Source organism: Stegodyphus dumicola, chromosome 8 (assembly GCF_044657685.1).
Source record: "Stegodyphus dumicola isolate Sdum_Otavi_A_Nest chromosome 8, ASM4465768v1".
Classification (NCBI taxonomy): Eukaryota; Metazoa; Arthropoda; class Arachnida; order Araneae; family Eresidae; genus Stegodyphus; species Stegodyphus dumicola.
Window position 1 is genome coordinate 116,175,485 of NC_140775.1, and position 25,715 is coordinate 116,201,199.

Consider the following 25,715-nt stretch of genomic DNA (forward strand, 5'->3'; position numbering starts at 1 on the left):
AGTTTAACCTGGAGTGTGCAATTTTTTTAAATACTTATATAGGATACTTTTTAACATTAATATACCTAATATTGTATTCCTTTCATTTCATAAACAAATATATACAATGGTGTGCAAAAATTAAGGACGAGACGGTTTTTTCAATATAACTTTGTACAAAAGCTTTCCAAATCAACATATTTAATACCGTAAGATCCCCAATACATAAGGACATGAGTAATGTAAGTAACACTTACTAAAAGAGAAATCAGAGGGATAAAAAGAAGCTTTATTGAAAAAGTAGCATGGTGCGCAATGCGACTGAAAACCGAAACATCCCTGTGATGGGTGTCCAGCAAGAAACATCCGGTCTTTAATAGGGGATATGATCTCCCCTGACTGCTAGGCAGGTTTCACAGCGCCTGCCCATGCTGAGAATGAGGGTGTCAATGAGTTTTTGAGGCATTGCTGCCCATTCGTCTTGCAGCGCCAATCGAAGCTCCGGAATCGTTACTGGTGGTAAGGTACGAGCTGCCAAGCGTCTGCCTAGAAAATCCCATACATGTTCGATGGGATTGAGATATGGAGATCGTGCCGGCCAATCCATACGTTCAATATCCTCACTCTCTAAGAGCTGTTCGGCAGCTACTGTGCGATGACATGGTGCATTGTCGTCCATGAAAAGGAACTGCGGACCCATAGCGCCTCTAAAATGACGCACATATGGAAGAAGAATCTCGTTACAATAACGGGTCCCGTTGACTGAACCTGCGTCGAAGATGTGAAGGTCTGTACGACTACCATGCATGATGCCTCCCCAAACGAGAACACCGCCACCTCCATACCTGTCCCTTTCAATGATGTTCGAGGGATGATTGCGGCTTCCCCGCTCTCTCCAGATGAGTATGCGATGAGAATCGCTACTCAGACTGAATCTGCTCTCATCTGTAAAGAGTACTCGTCCCCATTCTTTGTCTCTCCAATTCCGGTGTTAGAAGTACACACCGTAGAGGGCGTCGTGCAAACAGACCACCACCGTGCAGTCTTCTGGCCACGGTAAAACGCGATATCGGTCGTCCAGTCGCCTGTGTCGTGTGTCTAGCGATTTCTCCCGCTGTCTGCCGCCTGTTTCTTCTGGCCTGTAAGGCAATATACTGGTCATCTGCGGATGTGGTTCCTCGTGGACGACCACTACTAAATCCCCGGATAGCTGTTCCTGTAGTTTGAAATTGTCTCCAAAGTCGTGAAACGATGCTGTGAGCAATTCCGAACTCTGCAGCCACACTTGTCACACTGCGGCTTTCCTCCAACTTCCCAATGATTCGACCTCGGGTAAAAGCATCCAGATGTCGTCTAACAGATTGATTATTCGCCATTTCTCGCTGAGGCAGCAACTCTGTGATTTTAACTGCTATACAACGTGCAATCTCTTTGCCAGAAATACTGATCTTACAGCGACAACATGCTTTATACTACTCAGACACTCCCCCATTACGTCTACCTGCATATCTGCGCATGTGCTACCGTACATCACCTTACTTAATCTCCTGATTGGTCTTTCTGTCCGCTCTGCCTCTTCGTTCAGCTGATATGCTAATTTTTCGACTTCGTCCTTAATTTTTGCACACCAGTGTAAGATGCATTATGTTTTCGTAATGTTCGTAATACAATAGTGGTAAATAATCTACTGTTTCAAAGCCTATAACTGATGCTTTGCTAATTATCATTAAATGATTTGCTAAAAGCTAGCAGCATCTATAGAATTTTAGAAATAAATTAGCAGAGGAAACATCCCCTTCCACCTACTCTGAAAAAGTGTCTGAGACAAAGCTTTTAAAATTCTGAGGCTTTAAATCCAATTCAAATTAAAATCAATGCGTTGTAAATTTTTGGTGACTGTCAAAGACTTTCACAATTAAAGAAGCTGTTTGGATGACTAAGATAATTTCAAATCATTATGACTATATAAAATATTATTAGAGTTAAATCTATCAGATTATCATTTTTAAGACTTGATTAAAAAGTGAGAAATTAAATGACCTATAAAATTACGTCTAAAAAATTAAACTCATGTTTGATATATTTTTTAATTCAAAATTTTCTGCTGACGGCGACAAATATTTAACTTATTTATGCAAATTGCTCCAAAAAATTTGACGCATTTTAAAAATCATACATGAAATCAGAAATTGGCATATGGAGGTGTGTTTTGCATCTACATGTTATCACAGGAACAGATTTTTTGGGGCATGTTACGATTTAGTTAAAAGTTTCACCAAAAGATGATACTATACAGTTAACATCGCAAAAATTTGAAAATTTAAATCCATCAGAAATAAATATTTGTCAGAAAAATTTGAAATAAATTTTGCTACGAAAGAAATCTCTTTCTATGACAAGGCTTTATGCGCAAGCCACATTCTGATACGTAGTCTGTTGATTTGATTTTATGCGACCTTTTTTTAAAGCATGCGAATGTGGGGAGAGTGCACATCAAGTTAATTTAAAACAGTTGATGATTTGATTTTGGTCATGTGAGTTACTTTTAGAAAGTTTAAAAAACAAGAAAAGGCCAGTTTTTTTTTTTTTTTTTTTTTTTGTAAAATCTCAGCCACTGAATTTATGTGCTTCCAATTCCTTCCAGACACAAGTTCTTGTCTTCTCATTTTGCAGTGAATTTAAAAACCTACCTCTATCGGTAAATCAATAACAGCATATTTAAAGAAGCCATTAGTATGCTATGTGGCTCAGCAGAAGTTTAATCTGTTGGTGGAGTGGGATTTATGAGATCTAGAAGTCCTCATCACAAGAGACCCATATTACAAAGGCCTCACAAATCATTAAATTCACTTTTAATAAATAATAAACATACCCTAAAAGATGGTAATAAAAATAACCAGGGCGTATCACTGTTTCAAATACATCATTTTCTATTAGCTAGTGTTTTTAATAATCACTGCTTTTTCTATTAATGCCCATTTGATGTCATCTTTCTCTAAGATATAATTTAAAAAAAAATTCAGTGTTTAATAGAGAAAAAATGTTTATCGAATTAGACAAAGCATTAAAAGTTTTTTTTTTTACGGGGGTGGGTAGAGATGGCAGAAATACTTTTACCTGAGTCTTCCAAAAATTTCTGAAATGTTAGCCTACACAGTGCCTCACACCAGTGACCGACAACCCACAGATGAAAGGTCATCAACGGCCTTGATCATAGGTTCTCAACTTTATTTTGCCCACCGCCCAATTTGAGAATATTTTTTTTCCGTAAGACCCCCTCGACATTTAATTTATTACTTATCTAATGAGAAGGCCGAATTTGATGCATTTTAAGGAGATTGTTAATATCAGGCTCTATTTTACTTAAAAACAATCGTAAGTCGCCACGTTCAGTTGATATGAAGCCGATTTCTCTTTCTAGTTACAAACGTTGCTACAGCTTTAAATCCATGTTCAGCTAAATGAAAGATGGGAATGCTATCAGAAATCGTTGAACAATCGACTATAATTCTGGGTACAATTGCAAAATCGGCTTCTGCAGCCAAAGTTCTTGGTAACCATTCTTGAATTTAATTTTTAATTCTTCATTTGCCGTCAGTTTTATTAGTTCTTCTAACTGGGATGATCCTGCTTTGCTGACATTTGAAAAGGATCCAAGACACAGGTCACATGATAAAGAAAGTTACACATTATCTAAATTAAGGCTAAAAAAACTGATTACATACTTGCCAACCTATGACACTCAAAAATCAGGAGATTTTTTTAAGAAATCAGGAGATTTTTCACAATGTTACAAAGACTTTTTAAATGATAAAAATATAGTTTTTAATAATGAATTAACTTTAAATAGTTACTAAGTCTTAAATGCAAACAAAACAAAAATACCATAAACATAAAAAACATTTTTATTACTTTCATCGTAAAAAAAAAAAAAAAAAAAAAAAAAAGGGGCACTTTAATCAGTTTTCATACAAATGTTATGGACAGTGGCAGATTTTGCTCTCGTTAAGAAAGAAATTTCATAATTTTGTTCATAGCAATTGCCACGTTGGCCTGCTTTCGCTAATAAAAGTTTTTCTAATGTGTCATCACTTATATTAGATCTAAATTTAGTCCTCGTTTTCGCAACAACACTGAAAATCCTCTCACACTCTGCATTACTATGGGGATCTGTCAAGATGGCCAACATAATTCTAGAGAGTTCACTATATTTTAAAATTCCATCAGCACCTTTCAATTTTCCAATTAACCTCCACTGGGTGTCAATCCTAGCTGATTTTATAACTTCATCCAAGTTTTCTAATTGTAAACTGCAAAATTGCGACTGCAGTATATCAGTAGCAACATCAATATCATCATCTTTCATGACTAAACGAAGTAACACAGGAAATCTATTCAAAAAGTACCTTGTATAAAAAAAAGATGCATTTGCTAGAGCAGAAACATCAGCAACTTTAGCATGCAAAATCACTTCATCGTTGACTGGAAATTTATGTAGTGTGTAATCACATACTCGACAGAAGTAACTTCTAACATGATGATAAAACTTATTTTTGTCTTCTCCTGAAAGTTCTTCCACTACTTTTGTAGTTGCAGCTCCTATTACCAAATCTTCATCTTCCTTCTGATTTTCTGTTTCACCATAAATCACATCATATATAGAATTACAAGACAAAACACAGACTGGTTTTACAAACTTTGATAAAATGTCTTTAAACAGATCATAAATCATTGATTGCAAAACATGAATTAATGGAATTCTGCTTTGTAGAATTGTGTTCAGAACATCGAATGATGGCAAAATGAATTGTAAAAAAAAAGCAAAAAGCTTTGTTAAGGTCCGAAGAAAAAAAAATAAATATTCGTTCTTCACAAGATAAACTTACAGTAATCGGAAAATGTTTCGTGTGTTGAGCAATTTTTCTTTTATTTTGAGAGAAATTTGTATCAGCTTTACGCTTATATTTTGCAGTATTATTTTGAGAACTGCCAGTTGAATTGCTGAATGATGCAGAAATTACAAAAAATCAAAATTTTTCTCATTTCAGTATTATGCAGCTGTTGGAACTGTTTCAATTTTTCCTTTCTTTTAGAACTCCTTTCAAGATAATAATAAATATCAACAATGTGTTCATCCACATTTAATGGTAAAGAAGCTGCCCCTTTTTCAGCTGCTAAATTTAAGAGGTGACAGGTGCACCTCATAATCTGCAAATCTGAATTTGCCTTTCTTAAGATGCCTGCAACACCAGCCTTCAAGCCTACCATTACTGGTGCATTATCGGCACCAAGCGCTAAGCAATTATCCAGAGGGACTGCATTTTATTTTAAAGTTTTAATAATTAGCTGTGCTATATTAAAGCCTGTCGAATGTCCTTCTAAAGTGGGGACAGAAAGTAAACTGCACTCAATTTCTGAAGACTCTGGATTAAAAAACGAAACAACAATTAGATACAGTTTTGAATTGGTATTATTGCTTCCATGCGTAGAGAGGCAGAACGGAGCTGTTTTAATGCAATCAATAACTGAAGATTTATTTTTCAAACCCATTTCTTTAACAATTGCACCTGTTTTGGTCCTTGCACTTGAGTATTTCTTAGCGATTTCACTATCGGGAAACATTTTTCTAAATAAAGCTGCAGCGTGATACGATGCATTCAGTGGTAGGTTGTGCTCCAGTAAAAAGGCAGAGTACAGACATTCTGCATTAATCACTTTTTGGTCTTTTGTTTCCGAAGAAAAATTTAATTTTTCGTTTTTTCAAAACAACTCATGTTGTCCTTGTGTTTTTGTGTACGCACATGTTTGAGAACATCTGCCCTTCCACCAAGCGAAATCGAAAAATCGCAACGCAACGACAGATGGTACACCTCGCAAATTTATTACATTGCCTTGAAGAAATAATGGAAGGAAAGTCAACTGTGTACGATTTTTGAAACGTGCACGAGTATTTCACTTTTCTCGCAGACATATCAAAAGACGATAATTTCTAAAACTATTTCCTAAAGGCACGTGTACTCACACAACTCAGGACAAGATGAACGAAATAGCGAAAGAACATCCAAAGAACGGCCAACGGCCTTGAGCTTGCTTTGTGCTCATTGGCTAATATATGCCAGATGACACGCAGTGGAGCTCGATGCCCATTGGACAACTGGAGAACGAAGTTTCTGGATACGTATGCTGTCGATCACAAAGCAGAAATTCTCATCTGATTCGCAAGGTTTCATTTTAGATATAATCTAGAGAAAATTCAGTTGCTTTCAGACGTCCAAAATCACTTTTTTTTTGTTCATATAACGAAGTATTAAGCCAAGTTCCATAAAAATCGTGAGAAATATTAAGACTAAGAAAAAGTCGGGAGAAATATATTGTAAATCGGGTTGGCGGGAGAGTGGTCGAAAATCGGGAGTCTCCCGCCTAAATCGGGAGAGTTGGCAACTCTGTGATTATATTAAAAAGCACCTACATTGTCTGCTAAAACGTATCCTACTTATTATACATATATATTTGCTGTTATTGAAAGTTCTCTTAATTTTCAACATCATAAATTCCTTAAATCATCAAATTAATTAAACATAACTCAGAATTTTTAGTTCATAAGTGAAAACAGAATCACTTAATTCATTACCTTCATAAATATGGATAATATGTGGATGCTGAATAGATGACATAATTTGAATTTCTCTCCTAATTCTAATGAGATCTTGCTCAGTCTCTATTTTGACTTTCTTGATGGTCTTAACAGCTACCTACAAAAGAGAATACCGATTAGGAATAACAGGACAACTATTAAAAATGATAAAATTATAAATATGGTGCATGATTTACTGAAGAATATAATGAACTACTTCCTTAAAAATATGCATAAATAAAGCTATGTATAAAAATATTCCATATGATGAAAATACAGTGAGAACTTAGCACTTATAAAGCTTCAGAAATAGTTAATTTGAATGGTTTGTTCTTGAATTAATATTACTACACATATTTTATTATTATTATAAAAGAAAAAAAATGTTTTTCCTCTTAACAACGCATCCATAAAACTTCAGAAAGTTGAAAATTCCTATATGCTGGTATTTATAGCTCAGTTCAAATTTCCTAGAAATATGAAAATTCATGTATGCTGGCATTACTACCACTGTGCAAATTTCTACATATTTTTAGAAGTTTTTCTGAATTTTATGATCATCAAACAAATTTTGTTTCAGACGACCAAAAAATAATAGACTGAAAATCTATGACTAATGCAACAATTTCATAATTTTCTATTCTTTTCCAATTTTCATTAGTTTCTATATTACTCGTATTTTACATACTTAAATCATTTTAATATTTGCATTGATTAAATTAATGAATACTCTAATAAAATTTCATTAGCATGCATGCGGAAACTGTAAAGTATTCTTGCATCAAGAACCAAAACCTGAAGTTTGAATTCAGAATTTCACAAATTTAAGCTTCAAAATTGAGTCAGTTACTATCACTTTTGGGGACAAAAGAAATATTTTTTTGAAAAATAAATACATTTTGTCACCCAGCCATAAATTCTTACAGGAAAAAAAAGTGCCCGATTTTGATCCATAATGGTTTTTCAGAAGACAAAAATTTGTTTGCAGCAACAGTCCTATCCTTGATGATAACAACTAACTAGAATATAACTTTTAATCATGTAGTAAAAAAAATTTACATTAAGGAAAATCTACAGGACTTCTAAACTATGAAAGATAATTCAATATAATACTCTTACTAAGCTATTATTCTCTAAATTAAACAACAACAACAACAAAAAACCCATTGACCAGATAGCAGGCACTGGGCACTGTTGAGAGGTAATAGAATCTGCATAGGTGCAATATACTTCATCAGAATGCAATTCATTTAAAATTAAAAATCTTAATCTCACGTAAAGATGTTTATATCACTGCCAAATTTGACACGCCTTATACAGGTATCATTATAAAAATATATAAAGAAAAACTGGAAAATCCACTGCTTTTTAAACAAACAAACAACTTTGGAAAAAAGTCTGAAAGGGTTCAGATTTTAAAATTTTAGACCCTACTGCTCTTAATTTATTTTTTTATTAATAATGAAGAAATTAAATATGAAAGAATATTTTATATTTTGCGAATGGCAATAGATTGGAATGAAAAGTCACATTAAAGTGAAAAATATATATTTGATAAGATAAGTAATAAAATGTATAACGTAACTCTATATATATTTATATAGAGTTACGTTATACATTTTATTATTTATTGAGAACATGAAATATTTTTCATGTTCTCAAATAGACATATGAATTAAATGCATTTTTATTTAACCGAATCAGGCGGGGTGGGGGGGGGGCCCACTATTCTTAAGAACTGCATCTATCACTTTCAAAGAGCTTAGTTTGTTCATCTATAACAGAGAGATTAAATTTGAAAGGTAAAATATCTTACATTTTGTCGAATGGTAACAGATTTGAATGAAAAATGAAGCAATGCAAAATCGCGTTTCGTGACTAATAGCCCTTGCGCTAAAAATCGGTAATTAAAACATCTGATGTGGTCACCGCACGACTTCCTTGTACGGTCTATTAAATTATACACATTTTTTGCTGCATTTCATATAAACTCATTTCCTTGAATTTCACTAGAAATATGTTTCTTATTCAATTAATTCAGTTCTCACTTCGCAACAAAGAAAAAATAAATAGAAACTCAAAACATCTTCATTAAAAAATGTAACATACAGAAAAACGAAAAACACCGAATACAGTTTAATTTTTTTTTAAAACAATTTAAATTAGAGTTTCTACGCAAAAACAAACATTTCGCCCAGCGTGCAAGAAAGCAGATTTTTTTGGTGCACAAAACTTTACTTTTGGAAAGTTTTTAGTCCTACACGGCAAAAAGTCATTTAAGGTGCAGAAACTGACTTAATTTACTATTCTACTGAGTTTTAAATGTAAACAAACGGCGGTTCGTTAGACTTAACAACAAACATTTAAATTGTTGATAATTCTACAACTATTGCATGTAGATTGCATAAAAACCTTAACCGAGATATGAAAACCATATAATTCATTCATTTTAAAGCAAAAAAAATCACGTTCTTCGAACATATAAAAATAAAAAAAAAAATTAAGCTCATATATATATATACACACACACACATGATTGGTGCAGCCGACTGCGACGGAAAAGTGAGGTGCACAGCTACATGTTATAGCAGTTCCATATACAAAATTTCAAAGTTCTACGGCTACTCGTTCTTGAGTTATGCGAGATATATACGAAATCTTTAGTAAAATCATAATTTTTAGAAAATCTCTTCTGAATCCATTTTACAATATTGTTTTGGCAAAAACAGTTCTGTGCTTTATTTTGTCCGTACGTACAGATGTCACACAAAAACATCGTTCAGGTGGTTTCGAGAGAGGTCAAAATGGATGTTTTCTTTGAAATATGACACCAGTAATTTTTCGAGATTATAAGGCCATAATTAAATATGATCGTTTTGTTAGAATAAAGGGTTAAAGTACTGTTTTAGAGAATATAATACTCTATTACCAAATAAAGCTACATGATAAATGTTTCATTAAAAATTACCATGAAATTCACTAGTCATCAAATAGAGGATATCATGTTCTTTATAAATAATTTACTTGAAAAATTATAAAACCTATCATGTACCAATACATGAACTTTAACAGAATAGAATATTGTTTCTATGATGCATGTTCTCACGGCATAAATGGTTAGCATACCCAGCTAGCAGGTGGATGGTCAATGGTTGAAATCCCTATGAGGGCAATCAGTTGATAAAATCTTTCCCTGCACCGATAAGAAGGCTGTAATGAGAAGCCCACCAGCTGTTGAGCGATAAAGTCGCTAAATACTAGTAGTTCGACCTAATGTTAGTACTGCTGGCTGCATGGGCGCTTTCATGATTTTTCCCATATGTAACGTAGATACGAGCCAGTTTTCTTTACAAAGTCCTCCACGAAGGCATCCCTCTCCTTAGACATATAGTTCTCGTATGCTTTGCCATAGTCAAACATAAAAACTGTACAAAGAAAACCACTTTTGATTTAAAAGTCGAAAGTGGCAATTGGTGAAAAGTTTTATCTGCTGCGTAATGCAAACTCGGGACTCTTTTACACAGTCGTAGTATTGAACACATACAGATTTTGAATTTCATTTTGAACTAATTTTAGGTCACTGGCAAAGGACTTTCTTTCACTAAGAGTTAAAAAAAAAGTGGATCCCCCCCCAATAAAAGACCTTGAGAAGAAGCTCAGATATTATAATCAAGGGTGAATGCCATTATATTTGGTTAAGTTTTTCTTTAACAAGCAAATGTAGGAAAAGTTCTTAAAATTATATTACTTTCAGTACTTACGTAGCCATTTGATTAGGCTAAAAATGGTATCGTACTAATGTTTTAAAAGTATTCGAGGTCAATTGCATTTTTTACCCCTAATTTTATTTTCAGTTATAATAACAATGTGCATAAAAAGTACAGCAACAAAATTTAATTCTGTTTTTAATGAAAATTATTTCCCTTTTAAGAGCATAGTTTGGAGGTACATAAGCATCTAGATCAGGGGTTCCCAATCAAGGGTGAATGCCCCCTGGGGAAATTCCATAGTTTCAAAGGGGAATACAATCAGCCTTTTATTTAGCTGTTAAGTATTTAGTTTTAATTTATAAATGAAAAAAAAAAAAAAAACTATTCTCATTCAAGTTTTGGTATCTGTCAACATTTTATATACTTCTTGTTGTTTAATTTATAAAAGCACCTTAAGTGCTTTAAATCTTAATAAATGTACATGTATTTTTTGAATATTTTAAAGGAGGGGAAAATGATCTCCTAGTAATGGTGATGGGCTGAATGGACAGTACAGCAGGTTAAGAATCACTGATCTAGACGAACGTCAGAACTCCTGGATCGATGCGTTAGAAGTGGCGATTCTACTTTACACTAACAAATACATGGCTTGTGCTTACAGTTTAAATCCCCGCAGGTTGCCAGGGCTAAAGGGCTGGCTCATCAGCTCCTCGCCGCTGAAACCGGAAGAAGAGAGTGATGACGTAGATGGGTTCGCTTGCTGCTTTGAAAGAGTGCCTTATACCACCTTCGGTTTCATGAGTATTTGCTTGGAAATCAAAAGTTTTTGAAAAACTGTTCGGTAAATAATATGAGGAAGAGATTTTATCTAATGAAATTACAATGTGTATGGATATATAGCTGACCTAGTAATGTAGCTATGGTCGATTTAATTAAACTATAGTACGTGTAAAATATAAGCCTTAAACTAATATTTAAAGTCGAATATACATTAAATATGGTTAATTTTTTTCTACAATATTTTTTGAAATGTATGTAAATAGTAACTTATCGATAAAAAACATTGACAAATTTCTATATTTACGAATAATTCTTTTTGAGTTAAAATATCACAAGTTGGGTTATAGAAATATCAAATAAAATTATGCAAACGTATATTCAGAATACGTCCTTACAAACTCATCTGATTAAAAGCTAATGAATGCTAACAACATATTTCATAATATATTAAATCCAAACAAATTTCACTTCATTTAATTTTGTCTTTCAACTAGCACTGGAAATGAGATAATTAGGTTTTTGTAAGTCTTGACAATGACTATTATGAAAGCATTATTATTGATCATAAGGATTACTATGCAGTGTCCATTACTCATAAATTAATAAAAATATTTTAAATTGACATTTATATACTTTCTTATGAATAGTGTAGTCTTATATTTTAAAAGCATGTATTCTAATGCTAATTTATCTCTATGCAGAATTTCATGTTTTGTTTTGTATAGTTTCATAAATAACCAAAAACGCATAAAATAAATCACATAACACATTATGAATAATAAACCAAATAATAAAATCTTATTTTTAATACAATAAAATAAATTAGTTTACATGATTTATTTCCATTTACCTATTTTATGGTTAACTTTTCTTGCCGACACAAGGGATGCATTCCAATTTAAGTGTCAAACTCTTATGACTGTTCATAATCAGCAAAATAAACGAATCGTGTTCCTATTGAGGGACGAAAGACGTTTTTTAAGTTTAGAAATATGATTTTGAATTGCTCCCATACATTTTGAAGAATTTTTTTCAACCTTCGGGGAGGCTTTTCAAGGAAAATTGCTGATATCTACCAATCATTTTACGCATAATCATTTAATTACAATGCTTTTTGAAGTGCCATTTGGAAACAATTTAATTCGCTTTTGTTTCACTAATGCAGTTATTTGTATTTCGGTATATATGGTTAAAACATAAATTTTCATTTTCCATTTTCTCGATTAATTTTTAGGCCCGAAAGAGATGTTATTCTCGAATGGGATATTGGTCTCGATACGGCATTTTGAGTTGAATAACTGTAAACAGCGTATGCGTTTCAAATTGTTGCCACCAAACATTATCACACTGTATTATATTTAAAGAAATTAAATAATGAAGAATCTGCATGAATGTATACATGTTTCTCGAACTGTGAAAAAACAACTGTACATAGAGCCACCAAATTTTCAATAACATAATCCTCCACTTGAACATGGCCACCTGGAAGCTCGAATTCTGAATATCGTATTTGTTTTATTACCTATTTCATATTTTGTAAAAAGTTTAATGAATTTTTAAATAACAAGCTCAACGATCACAAAGCAAGCAGTGGCAACACTGTACGGAAAAAACCATTTTTATCTCCAGCGCGCGAGACTGTCTGTCGGAAATTTTAAAGAAAAATGTTTTTAAATATTTTGAGATTTTTATGTTGAATCGAATTTTATGTGTAGGAGACGCCAAGAAAGGGATGTTTGATAAATAAAGTAAACATCAAAACGTTAATAATAAAAAGGCTAAAAAAATTTGTAAAGCCAACTCAGTAAGAAAACTGAATATTGATATGATGAACTGATTAAATACTGGACCCCCCCTTTGCACTTAAACCATAAAATTCAATTCAACAGAAATATCGCAAAAGAATTTTAAAAATGAGCATCTCTTTAGAATTTCCGATTCAGATTCTCGCGCGCTGGAGATAATTTTTTTTTTTTTTTGGGGGGGGGGGGTGTGGAAATGTTGCCACTGCTCGCATGGAAATCATTGAGTTTGTTAATCAAAAATTCATTAAAGTGTTACAAAATATGAAATCGATAATAAACAAATTCCAAATTAGGGCTTACAGATGCCCATATTCGGTGGAGGATTACGTTATTCAAAATGTGATGTCTCTAGGTACTGTCATTTTATCACAATGTGAGAAACATACATACATTTATGCAAATTCTTCATTATTTAATTTCTTTAAATATAATGCAGGGCTCTAACATTTGCTGGCAATAATTTGAAAAGTGGTACCGCGTTTATAGTGATTCAACGCAGAATGCCAAAACGAAATTAATAGCCCTTTGGGCTTAAAATAATAATAATAATAAAAATAAAAACAGAAAAACGTATGCTTGCTATGCTGCCATTCTTTCGTCTACTGAAGGTTTCTGTACGGAAATTGTTGAAATATCACGTTTGTTTGTTTCGTATTATGGTACGCATTACTGCAGGTAGCAACGGCACAGGGCTCCATTTTTTTGAATAATTTCCCGTTACAAACACTAATTCATTTTAAAAATATCCTCAGCTATAATTTTCAATTCAAAGAAACCTCTTTCAAAGAAATAAGAAGTAAAGATTTAAGCTTTCGCACAGTGAAGCTCTGGTCAGTAGACGAGGCGACGAACCCAGTGACGTCACACTGCTTCCCAACTGGGTTCGTGTCGGCATCGTTCCCCCTCAAACGGATGACCTAGCCCTTCTTTTTCTTTAGCCCTGGCAGGTTGCGAGGTTTTATATAACATACAAGTGAGCTTAAAATTGAAAGTAATTTAGATGCTAGAGATTTACAATGCAAAAGTCAACAAGCGTGGCTCAAATTCTAATTAAATGCGCTAGATTCGCAAGCAAACAGGCTAACACCAGAATGTAAGTCGCAGAGCTAGGCAAGGAAATGCTACTATGGTCAGTGCAACACTGTCTCGATGAACTATCTAGAAGGCGTTACTCAGTGCCGTTGCCGTACGATCTTCCAAGAAACTTAACTTCCAAGAAAAAAAGCATAGTTCAAAATCATATGATAATGAGTTAATTAACATAAAATATTCTATAACTTGATATTACGTATTACTAAAGAAGCACATGTTGAAGTGTCAGGGAATGTTTAACACAGTCCGGGAAAGCACAGAATTTTCTTGGATGCCTTTAAAGTCCATTTTAATGTTAATGAAAGAAAAACAAGAATTTTATCACAATTAAGAAAACAATTTTGGGATTTACTAGAATCTGGAGCCCTCGTTCCAGACCTTACTAATATCTTTTACACAATACAAGAGTTAACAAGGACAGAATTATTCATAAAAACGTTAAGATACTTAATTTTTCTTTCACATTTATTACTATTAATGAATAAATTAAGCGATTTAAAAAAGCAATAAAGGCAGATTCATGTCAGTTATTATTAATTACTAGCTGAACTCGCGAAATTACATTTACTGGATTCACTACAATCATTAGGTATTTTTTTACTTCCTTGTACGAAGTAAAAGGATGCATCGTAATCGCGGAAAATCTCGTACTCGGTAGAACAGTGAATTAAATCAGTTTCTCCACCTTCAATGTCTTTTTCAGAGTGGGGTTGAAATTAAATTGGTGTTTCATCTTTTTTTGTATTTTACAATTTTTAATGAAGATGTTTTGAGTTTTTATGTATTTTTGCTTTGTCGCGAAGTGAGAATTGAATAGAATGAAAAATATTATCTCTAATGAAATTCGAGGGAATAAGTTTAAATGAAATGCAGTAAAAATGTGTATAATTTAGAAGGCTATACAAGGAAGTCATGTTCCATATCAGACTTTTTTAATAATTTTTCGGCTGGTTTCGAAAGCGGCTAGTTAATACTATAAATGAAAGCGCACAATACGCAGATTATTCCGCAAAAAATTAGCGGAAAGCAGTTATGTACTACATGTCGAGCTTAAATAGTCATGTTTTAGTGAAATTTTTCATTTGATAGAAAAGCATTACACCTGTGCATTTTCCACAAACAATAGATAACTTTAGTTTAAATCTCAGACCATTATGAATTAACATTCTCTTAATGTTAAGGATTTATACAGAGCAAGATGGATCATTATTGAATAATATCCACTAATAAAAACACATTTACAGATTTATTAGCCCCAAGGGGCAATTTATCTAGAAGAGATATTAATTTCATTTTGGCATTTTACGCTCGTCTATTGTAAAAGTCTGAATCACTTTTCAAATTGTTGCCACCAAATATTAGAGCTCTCCATTACCTTTATAGAAATGAAATAATGAAGAATCCGTATGAATGCTTCTCACAATGCGAAAAAACAACGGTACCTAGAGACATCACATTTTGAATAACGAAGTCCACCACTCGAATACGGGCATCTGGAAGCCCAAATTTGGAATTTGTTTTATTATCCATTTCATAATTTGTAAAACTTTAACGAATTTTTGATTAACAAACTCAACAATTTCAAAGCGTTCAATTAACATTAACATCGCGTGCATCTTCAAGCACGCATATTTTATACCCGAGGTTTCTTTAGATTTCTTACTGGTATTATGCTCGTAGCGTAGCAATGCAAAGACATTACAGTGTCTAACGGTAATTTGCGTCAAATGACTTCGAATGTCCGTATCACTTTTCAAATGCCGTCTTGAATCCCACGTGAAAAAAAAAAAAAAAGGCCCCTTTGGGCATAGTATAAAATAAGCTTTCAGATTTTTATTTAGTATTTATTTTACACATTTTAAGATAAGACAGGTGCTGACATAGTCCATAAGACTACATTCTGCACACGAGGTTAAAAAGATAGAATCACACTTGTTGGGCACTAGGTCTAACACAAAAATTCATGGAATATATAAAGACACAAACAACGTTGCTTACTAAAAGGAGACAACAAAAACAAAATTACGCATCTAATTTTAAGGCTATTTATAAACAAAATCATATCGTACTTTTATTTTAACTGAAATGGATTATGCGTTTAAGTAAATAAACAATAATGTCATTGTTTAATTTAGTTTTAGAAGAATAATGTATTCTATTTTTAACTATATATTTTTTGTTGATGTAAAATATCAGAAACGTAAAAAAAGGTCTCCCATTTTAGATAACAGTACATATGCATTTATCTTTTACTAAAGAGGAGGAACTATCCGATTTTTTTTTTTTTTTTTTTTCCCCAGATATCCGGATGATAGCAGTCCTACCTAATCGGGATATTTAAGAATTGTATTTCCTCTTTTAATTTCTTCTAAAACCGCGATTCTTTGCATAACAACACAAATGCGTACAGCATGAGGTATCATCTACGCATTTGCCTAAATAAAAAGGAGAACCGTCCTACACTCAACACCTCTTCAAGACTCGTTGAAAACATTTTTGAAGGTCACGAGGGTAGAATAATCTCACCTGTTCTCGTTATTTCGCTTTGCTTTGCTTGCCAGCACTGAAACGATTTTCTGTTTTCACCAGGAAGTAGTACACGAAAGGCACAAAACAAAGCATTGGATTAAACTCTATTTTTTGAAACCTCATGATTTTTCGCAACGCAAAACGGAAACTTGTCAGCAGCATTTTTATGGGGGGAGGAGGAGGAAACGTCATTATTCAATTCATTTGTCATGAAGTATGTAAGTATCACGAAGAAATTTATCGACACACTACTTTAAATGTTAAGTAGAATAGTCTTTTAAGTAAATAACACTTTTCCAAACATGTCTTTATGAATTTAAAACTTTAGACAATTTTTAATGCATTTTACATAAAATATAATAAGAGAAGTAGTTTCTTAAATTCATTTCTTTCATTGAAAATTGCATAAATAATAACAGAATAACTGAATCGTGAAATAGGAAAAAAGACAGAATTTTTAAAATTATTATTTTAAAACCATTAAATTAATGTGGTGTAGATAAGAATGAATAAACATACGAAGAAAATTAAAAATGAAGGCATGTAGGATTACACAAAAGCACCATAAGCCCCACCAATAACCGATTTTAGAAACCTTCAGAAAATTCGTAAACAGCAGTAGTCAGCCATTCATTCACAAAATCATATATTAAATTTAATTGAAATCCATTCAAATTTTATTTCCTTCTCTCTTTTCTGCACTTTCTCTCTGTTTTTTAATTTCAGTGATATTTTTCCATACATATGTTTTGCTTTTAGGTAACTCCTTTAATACAGAGCAAATTTTTAATGAAATAATTCGTCTATGAATGCAAGTAATTGAAAGTCATTTCCTAATAAATATAACACAATTCTTGTTTTTGCATTCTGAATTTTTTCTTTGTAAAATATGTGATTACTTTTAAAGAATAAAATGGAGGAGAAAAGAAAGTTGTTTATTTAAAGAAATGACTCGTTTTGGAACTGAAAGATTAAATGTCATTCTTCTCCACCACTTCGAAGAACTGGAGTTTTACTTTACTCGAAAGGGGGGAAGGGATTCAGATATGTTTCGAATCGACAGTCGGAGTCTGGAATATGACAGTCCTCGCCCTCTCAAACTGAAAAGTTATTTATATAAAGCAAATGCTTAATCCTGCTTTTGCAGTAAGAATTAAAATGCTCAATCCTGCTTTTGCAGTAAGAAAGTTACACAAACAAAAAACATTATTTCAGTCTTCAAAGAAAATACTATCCCCTTATTTATCACTCAATTACTTATTTAGGTAAGGAAATTCACATCTAAAAAATTACTGAGATATAAAAAATGATTTAACAGCCCGAAAATAAGAATATACAACATACGTGAAAAAAATTAAGGGTTTCATTTATTTATTATGTTTTAGTACTGATGCTAAATAAATACAATAACCTCTAAAGCCCGTCTCGCGGGGAGACAAGTTTCCGGCTCGTCAGATGCACTTCTGCGTGCATTAATCATGGAGGTAAGGCACTAATGCCACGACGATCCATTCTTCAGTGGCGTACTGACGGCTAGTTCCGCCGTCGCGAAAGCATTAGCCCTTTGTTGCATCATGTCCAATCTAGTAGACAAAAGTTTAAATTTGTTTATTCTTCAGCCTTAACAGATTCCATTCCTGTGTTTATTCATTCTATATTATTAGAACTTTCACATGTCGATCATAGATGGCTATATAGCATCACTAAGCAAAGCATTGCTATTTGGAAAATGACTGCTACTTAAATACTTATTAAATAAATTGTTTCCAAGTTAATACAATTTCTCATAGTAAACATTATATAATATTGCTTACAGTTTCTTATACTGCCATTTTTTATTCATAATTTGTAATTTTAAACATTTTATTTTAAATATCAGTTTGTGAAAATTGTGGAGTGGGTAGACAAAGACCTACCGAAAAGAGTTAATTGAAACCCAAATGTACTGCTTATCAAGCCAAAACACCACTGGAAATGTTTATGTTTGGCAAGGAATTTCTAGAACATTTGACATTTGAATCCAATAGGTACAGGTTACAAAATCGTAGCAAAATGAATTCAATCACAATCGACGAAATGAAGGTGGTTTGGGGGATCTGTATGTACATGCCAGTTGTAAATTTACTATTTAGAAGATGGTAATGATCACTGCAAACAAGGCAGGAAATGATTTCAAATGCAATGACCGTAAATCGTTGGGAAGAGATTTGTATGCATGTATGTTTGCGTATATGTCAACAAACTGTAGCAATTATTTAAAACGAAATTTAAATAAAATTATTTTTTTTTTTTTTTTTTTATTATTACGAAGGTTATTTTAAGTAGAAAAAATACGAACATTTTCGTTTAACTTCTCTAGATTACTTGTATGCAACAAAGGGTTAAGAAAGTACCCTATAAGAGACCAGCTTATATTTCAGGAACATAAAAGTAAGCACTTCCATTTTATGGGGTGGGGCAAATACTGCTATCTTATTTACTACTCAAATTTCTGAATCTTTTTATCGGGTATAAAACTTTTTTATGGGTATAAAACTAATATATATATATATATATATATATATATATAAACAAAGTTCATTACCCGGCCTTCATTTTGGTAACTGTTGGTTGTAGACATCGTAGAAATATACTTTCAGTTACAAAAATGTTTTAAATGACGCAAATATTCATGTTCAGCATTTAAAAAAGATTAATAATTAAAGAATAAATTAATTAAAAATCAATTTCAGAAAAATTGGAAAATCTAACAAGGTCTCTATATTAAGGGAGATTTTAAACTGATTATGGAAAATAAAAAACAAACGTTTGACTTTCTTTCGTGCGACAAAAACAGACTTGAGTATCTAAATTCAAAATTTGGGATATTTAATGTCCTTTTCAACTTGCCTTTTTACTTTAAATGCCATTCAGAGATATTCCTTCGAGATTTATTATTGGTTACAATTGAGATGACGAAAGAATTTTCACATAAGTAGTTTATAAGTTTTCAAATATGTTAAAATCCTCATCAAGTTTTATTACTTTAGAATCAAGTCTAATAATCACCCAAATATTCATTAAACTTTAAGCAAAGAGTATTTCATGAGCCAGCTATTATGTCAATAGTCTGAAGCCTTCTTCTCATTTCTAGAAGAGAAATTCTATCATATTCCGCAAGTAAGATCTCCTGTATAGAAGAAGTGGAAGTTGATTAATATTGCTTATGACAATATACAAAGAAATGCTCGTCATTTGATCTATTAAATATCAAAATTCTTTTATAAATTGATATTTTATTTTTAGTTATTATGAATGCAAACATTTCGGTCTTCAATTTATGCACGACCCCTAAATATGATCTACTTTAAAACAAAATATCTCGGTCAATTTTTGTAGCAATGGAGTCCCACGTTTCGCATTTTATTTTTTATAATCGGCATCTGATCTAACCAGGGGACAGTCGAGAGTGTTAGAGCTCACAATTTTTACGAAATTCTTCCTTTTTTTAAATTGCTCATATATTTAAAATCCTAAAACATGAATACCTGCGACATCTGAAGCGTTTCTGTAACTGGAAGCAAATGTTCACAAAAAATGGTTGCAGAAATTAAAGGCCAGGTAAGGACTTTTGTGGACAGGGTGTATAATAAGGTGTATCCTAGAATTAACGATACCTAACGCCCTGTAGTTAAATTCATATATGGCTAGCCGTTCTCAAAAATTCTTGATATATTTTAATCGGGACGAACAATTTGACGTTTCGGAAAAACAATCTCATAAATACATCAGAAGTACTGGAATAAAGAGTATTGGAAAATTCCATAATGCTCTCTTAGGAAACCTTCCTAGACTTCCAGACAGATATACTGACAGATATACATTGCACAATAACAGCGCATAAAAGAACTATCATTAACAAACCAATGATTTATTTATTTAGTTCAGTAGCCATTAAAAACTAAAGCAAAGAAATCCGGCACATATTTACTTCTATTACAATTTCAGCGAATTATCCAGCAATTCATTAATATGGAATGTGAATACTTAAAACGTATGCTGGAAGATAAATTGAGGAACTTCATAAGCCACGAAATATTTATTTTGGAAAACCAGCTCTAAACTACACAAAGTATGGGAAGACAGCTGTTTATACAAGACAGTGGCATTTAAACATTCCGATCTTGTACATTCAGTCCGCAGAAATTATGCATTGTACATGAATTACGAGAACAGCTGAGGGAATGCTTTCGAAATCTCCTCTGAAAACTCTTTGACACATTATTTTTATTGCATTTTTATGTCTCATGCGCTTTTAAGCGTGTGCACATTTATTCGGGCTGTTTTTTCTAAATTATGTTAAATGTAACAGAATTTAGAATACTCAATACTTATGTTAATCCTTAAAAAAGCGCGTGTTGTGCAGAATGCACCAGTAGTTTATAAGGTACTTTTCCCGCCTTTTTAGCATGCATTCGTGGTGTAGCGGTCAGCATGCTCGGCGGGTATTCGAGAGTTCCGTGGTTCGACTCCCGGCGAGGGCATTACACATTTTTTTACATTCTCTTGCTTCAAAAATACCTAATAAATCTACAGTGGCGCCTGAACTAAAAAAGGCGATGGATGATGAATCTCCATCACCAGGATTTGGCGATAAGGTCCCCTAATCCACAGTCGCCCTTTAAAAGGGAAAGAATATAAGACATTTCTCCCGCCTTCTTAGCATGCCTTCGTGGTGTAGTGATCAGCACGCTCGGCGCTTATTCGAGAGGTCCGTGGTTCGAGTCCCGGAGACGGCATGCTTATTTTTCATATCTTCTGCTTCGAAATAACCTGATGTCTCTAGAAGCTTATGAATTCAATTTATTCAGGGGAAGGTAATCGTTAAATACTAAATGAAACTAAATCTTTTAATAACATATATAAACGATTTAATTTATGTGTATTAAGCATGATAAGTCATCCCGTGGTGCATAACATATACAAGTTCGAGAATTAAACAGTATAAAAAAAGATAATTATAAACGTTTTGATTAAATGGTACGTAAATGCTACAAGATGTGTGAAGTGTAGTTTAAACCACAGAAGTGCTGAATGCCCTCTTAAGAAAGATGAAAATCCTACTTGTCTTTACTGGCAAGGACCTTATGTCAGCAGTTACAGTGGGTGTCCGGAACATAACAAGAACCTTCCAAAATCGCGAAAACCGGAGAAGCAGACAGAAATACAGATTCCAATGACAGACGAAAATTGTCCCGTGGTGACCAAGGATTCTGAAGATAAAATCCCAACCAGACAGATCTGACGTAAATACAGTGATATGCTCAAGACGGGTACATCAGAAATAATAGAAGCAGATAAAAATATGCAATCAATCATGAATTTCACGATTATCTTGAGGGATCCTTGCCAAAAGGATTAAGGAAAGTCAAATCATAGGCTAGTCTGAGATTCTTTTAGAAAGCAACAAAAATGTTCATATATTTTGAAGAAGCATAGGTGCTGATTACTACATCATCAGCTCCTCAAGAGTAGCAAGAAATGGAATCCGGGAAAATATTCCTTTTTTGTGCCACTAGATGATGACACATGCTTTTCCAATTTTGTTAGTCTTGTTGGCGGCAGGCATGCACGCTTGAAAACTAATTAACTGTTACTGCTTTAGGGCAAAATTCTACAATATTGGTTAAAGCTTAATGCCAGTTGTACCTATACTGTATCGTGCTATTTCTGAATCGAGAATATGTCCAAAAGACCAAACGTTGTACATCATAATTCGGCCTGGTGATAGCAGCACCAACAACATGATTTTCCTGAATTCCGAATCGATCAATCATGAATGCATCCGATCGATTCCGTTCGCACCTTATCATCATTCTTAGACGTACACTGAGACTGCACTTTCTCTTATCATCACCCTGGAAAGACTCTAGGGCACCATTTAATCTACTGTTAAAACTCCAAATTTGCATTCCATAAAGAGTGAAGTTCCTTTTGATTAAAGTAAATCCAAGTTGTTAAGAACAAAGTCCCCAGGCAAATAGTTAAAGCCCTTGCTTTCAAAAATTCTATCATCGACCGTGATAGCATATATTCCTAAAAAAGCAATTAAATTTTATGTTTCCATTACAACTTGTTGTTATCACTAAGGGGGGGCGACGCCATCTCATTACTTTAATTTTACGCACTTAATTCTCGATGGCTTTCATTGCAAATACTCTATAACGTTACACTTAATCTAATATTCAGCACTATAACCTTAACAGATACACAGCGAGTTATCGCTGTGTCTGAGAAAGTACAACAAAGTCTTACGAAGGTTTCGAAACAATCCTTTAATTTAAACTGAACTTTAACAAAAAAAAAAAAAAAAAAAAAAAAGGGGGTGGGGGCCAAGGCTCGTGCTACAAATAACACAGCTTGTGGCAATGCAAATAAATATGAACAGCCAAATAATTCTAAAATGTTAATCAGTAGTTTAAGACTACACAGTTCAATACTAAGCTATAAGTTGGCTCACTAATTTACCGACGGTGCGCCATTTTAAGGCATAAGCGGTGGCAGAACACAAAGCCGAGACGGTTACATTTAACTAGAGCTGGCAGAATCTAGCCACGCTTCACGCATGCCAGAAACTATCTTATCAAGATACTTAAATACACTACCAACTAATTTGCATTCTGGCGAGAAATACGGAAAGAAGAAGTTAAAGCAAAGATCGAAATCTTAATCACTAGTTTATTTAAAATAAGAACCTTACAATTCTATTGCTGTCTCACTTACTGATGAAGTCTACATTCAAACTTCCAAAAACAAACGGAGATGTGCAAGCTTCCATCCTTCATTTATCCCAAGGTACAGTCTAGTCGCTTAAAATCAGATAAATGAGCTTACTTTTTGTAAGCAATACCATTTTTAATGCGAAAAATTAATAATTACAATTAAAAACATCGTTACGATCATATACATAGATGAACAATTTAAAACGGTGTTAAACAGTCTTTCTCATATATATATATATATATATATATATATTTTATTTTTTATTTTAAATAGCTTTTGTGATGGATAATAAAGGATTTAAAAAAATTTTAATAAAATTTGTGATGGATAATAAAGGAATTTAAAAACTTTATTTTTGCAATAAAAATTACATAACCTTACAATCGTATTAAATCAACTAAAAAAGATTTAAACACTCACACAGACAAAACCAACCCCTTAGCTCTTATACATACGAACAGACTTACGTATTTTAGTAGACTGCCGTTTGCAGTCGAGTTTGCCGTGTTTTGAAAGGTGTATAAGCAAAAGTTGATGAGTCCGGCAAGAATTTCCAAGTTTTAGTTGTATGTATGTAGCCTTTTCTCCTATCTTTGTGGGTGTGGTCGTTTGTGATGAGCTTCTCTTGCCTTCGTGTGCTGACCGCGTACAACAACAATTCCGCGTTTCATATGAATCTCTGTGGGTATAATATCTGTAGTTCGCTATGTTGCACCCTGGGCAACAATGCCGAACGAAACAGTTAAATAAATAATGGATTCTTTTATTCCCACTGTGTATATGTAAGATAAAAAATATGTGAATCAATCTTAGAATTTTAGCAGTAGTCCTCAATTCTCCCACTTTGTTCTAAAAATTGAAATAACTTTTCTGGAGTGCATCATTTTTAGATCTATCTATCTTGCACTGCACGGCTTGCGTAACGCTGACGACGTAGCTAATTCGAAACTTGAACTCAAAATTTCGAGAACCGAAACCTTTCTAATCTAAACCAAAACCTTCTCTTGGTGAGCCTCCATATTGGATAAATGTGCACTTTGGATAATTGCGCACATATTGGATAATCGTACTTATGTCGAGATGCAGAGAGCAAATGCCCAATCATCCGATATGGAAGTTTAGGAAAAATATTTAGGTTCTAGAAATTTTGAGTTTCGAATTAGTTACACGATCATCGCTATGTAAAGGCTGTAAATGGGAAATAATAAAATTAAAACGAAGAATAAAGGGGCTGTTGCAAAACTGAAATTAGTAATTTGCTTTCATGTTTTTTTTTATCTTATAATATATATGAAATATATAAAAATATTTAAAAAAAATACCAATTTTAATTCGGCAATAGTCCTTTTTATTCTTCATTTTAATTTCGTTACCTCCACTTTCTGTTCTAAACTGTTTATAATATTAAAATTTTCTGGACTGCGTCTTTACAGATTAATTAATTTCATGCTGTTTTAAGTAATTCTGCAATGCGGATAGCTCTTACCCAATCAAACTGGGAAAAAAAAAAAAAAAAACCCTTTGTCTATAAATATAGCTGCTACTAATATGAGCAGCCCTTTCTCCTGCGCCTTGCTGCTGCCAGCCACGTATAGTTTGCTGCTCCGTTTTGCCCTTTGTCTAAAGGACGTAAGCTGTATAAAATTGTGGGGTGCATTATCGCATCCAAAATGACATGTGATTGATGATATGTATTAAGAATGTCCAGCAATAAATTTATGTGTTGTTTCTGGCCACGTCTGTCTGTGAATGTCGTGTAGCTATGCACCTCTATCATTTTGCATGCAGTGAAGAATCTCAAGTTATCCACATATCTTATTGCATACATATATATGTAAGATAAAAAATATGTAGAACAAAATTGTAATTTTAATTTGCAGTAGTCCCTTAACTCTGTATTTTAATCTCGCTATTTCCCCTTTCTGTACTAAACAGTAATTGCTTATAATATACCTCTAAAAACTGTGGCATTTGAAAATCAATTGCTGTCATTATGATTCTAAAACAACAAATAACGCTAGTGATGCAGATAATTTTGCAAACTGAAATTCAAACAGTCGATGAAAACGAAATAAAAATAGGTCTTCTACCAAATTTTCATCTTAGCCATGTTGTATTCGCTTTTCGTCTTTTTTTTTTTTTTTTTTTTTTTCCCCAGAGGGAGGATATATATATCTTCTAAAATGCAAAACGTTCTAGAAGAGGCACGTTTACTTCGACACTTAATCTGTGGTGGTTATACTACAAGGCATTTCTCCCGCCTTCCTAGCGTGCCTTCGTGGTGTCGTGGTTCTGCACGCTGGACCGGTATTCCAGAGGTCCGTGGTTCGATTCCCGGCGACGGAAAGCGTTTGCTAATTTTTCATCTTTCCTGCTTCCAATTAACCTAATCCTAATGACTCTACAATACAATGTTTGTCAACG

At 33.2% G+C, this 25,715-nt stretch overlaps 1 protein-coding gene across 1 annotated transcript in view; it reads right to left on the reverse strand.

Annotated features, from left to right (window-relative positions):
* The window catches only part of LOC118193974 (uncharacterized), a 223,074-nt gene that overhangs the window by 86,680 nt on the left and 110,679 nt on the right, over positions 1-25,715 (reverse strand). Inside the window, exon 2 of the mRNA XM_085822327.1 lies at positions 6,611-6,731. Coding sequence (XP_085678453.1) covers positions 6,611-6,731 — 121 coding nt within the window. The remainder of the gene's footprint in view (positions 1-6,610; positions 6,732-25,715) is intronic.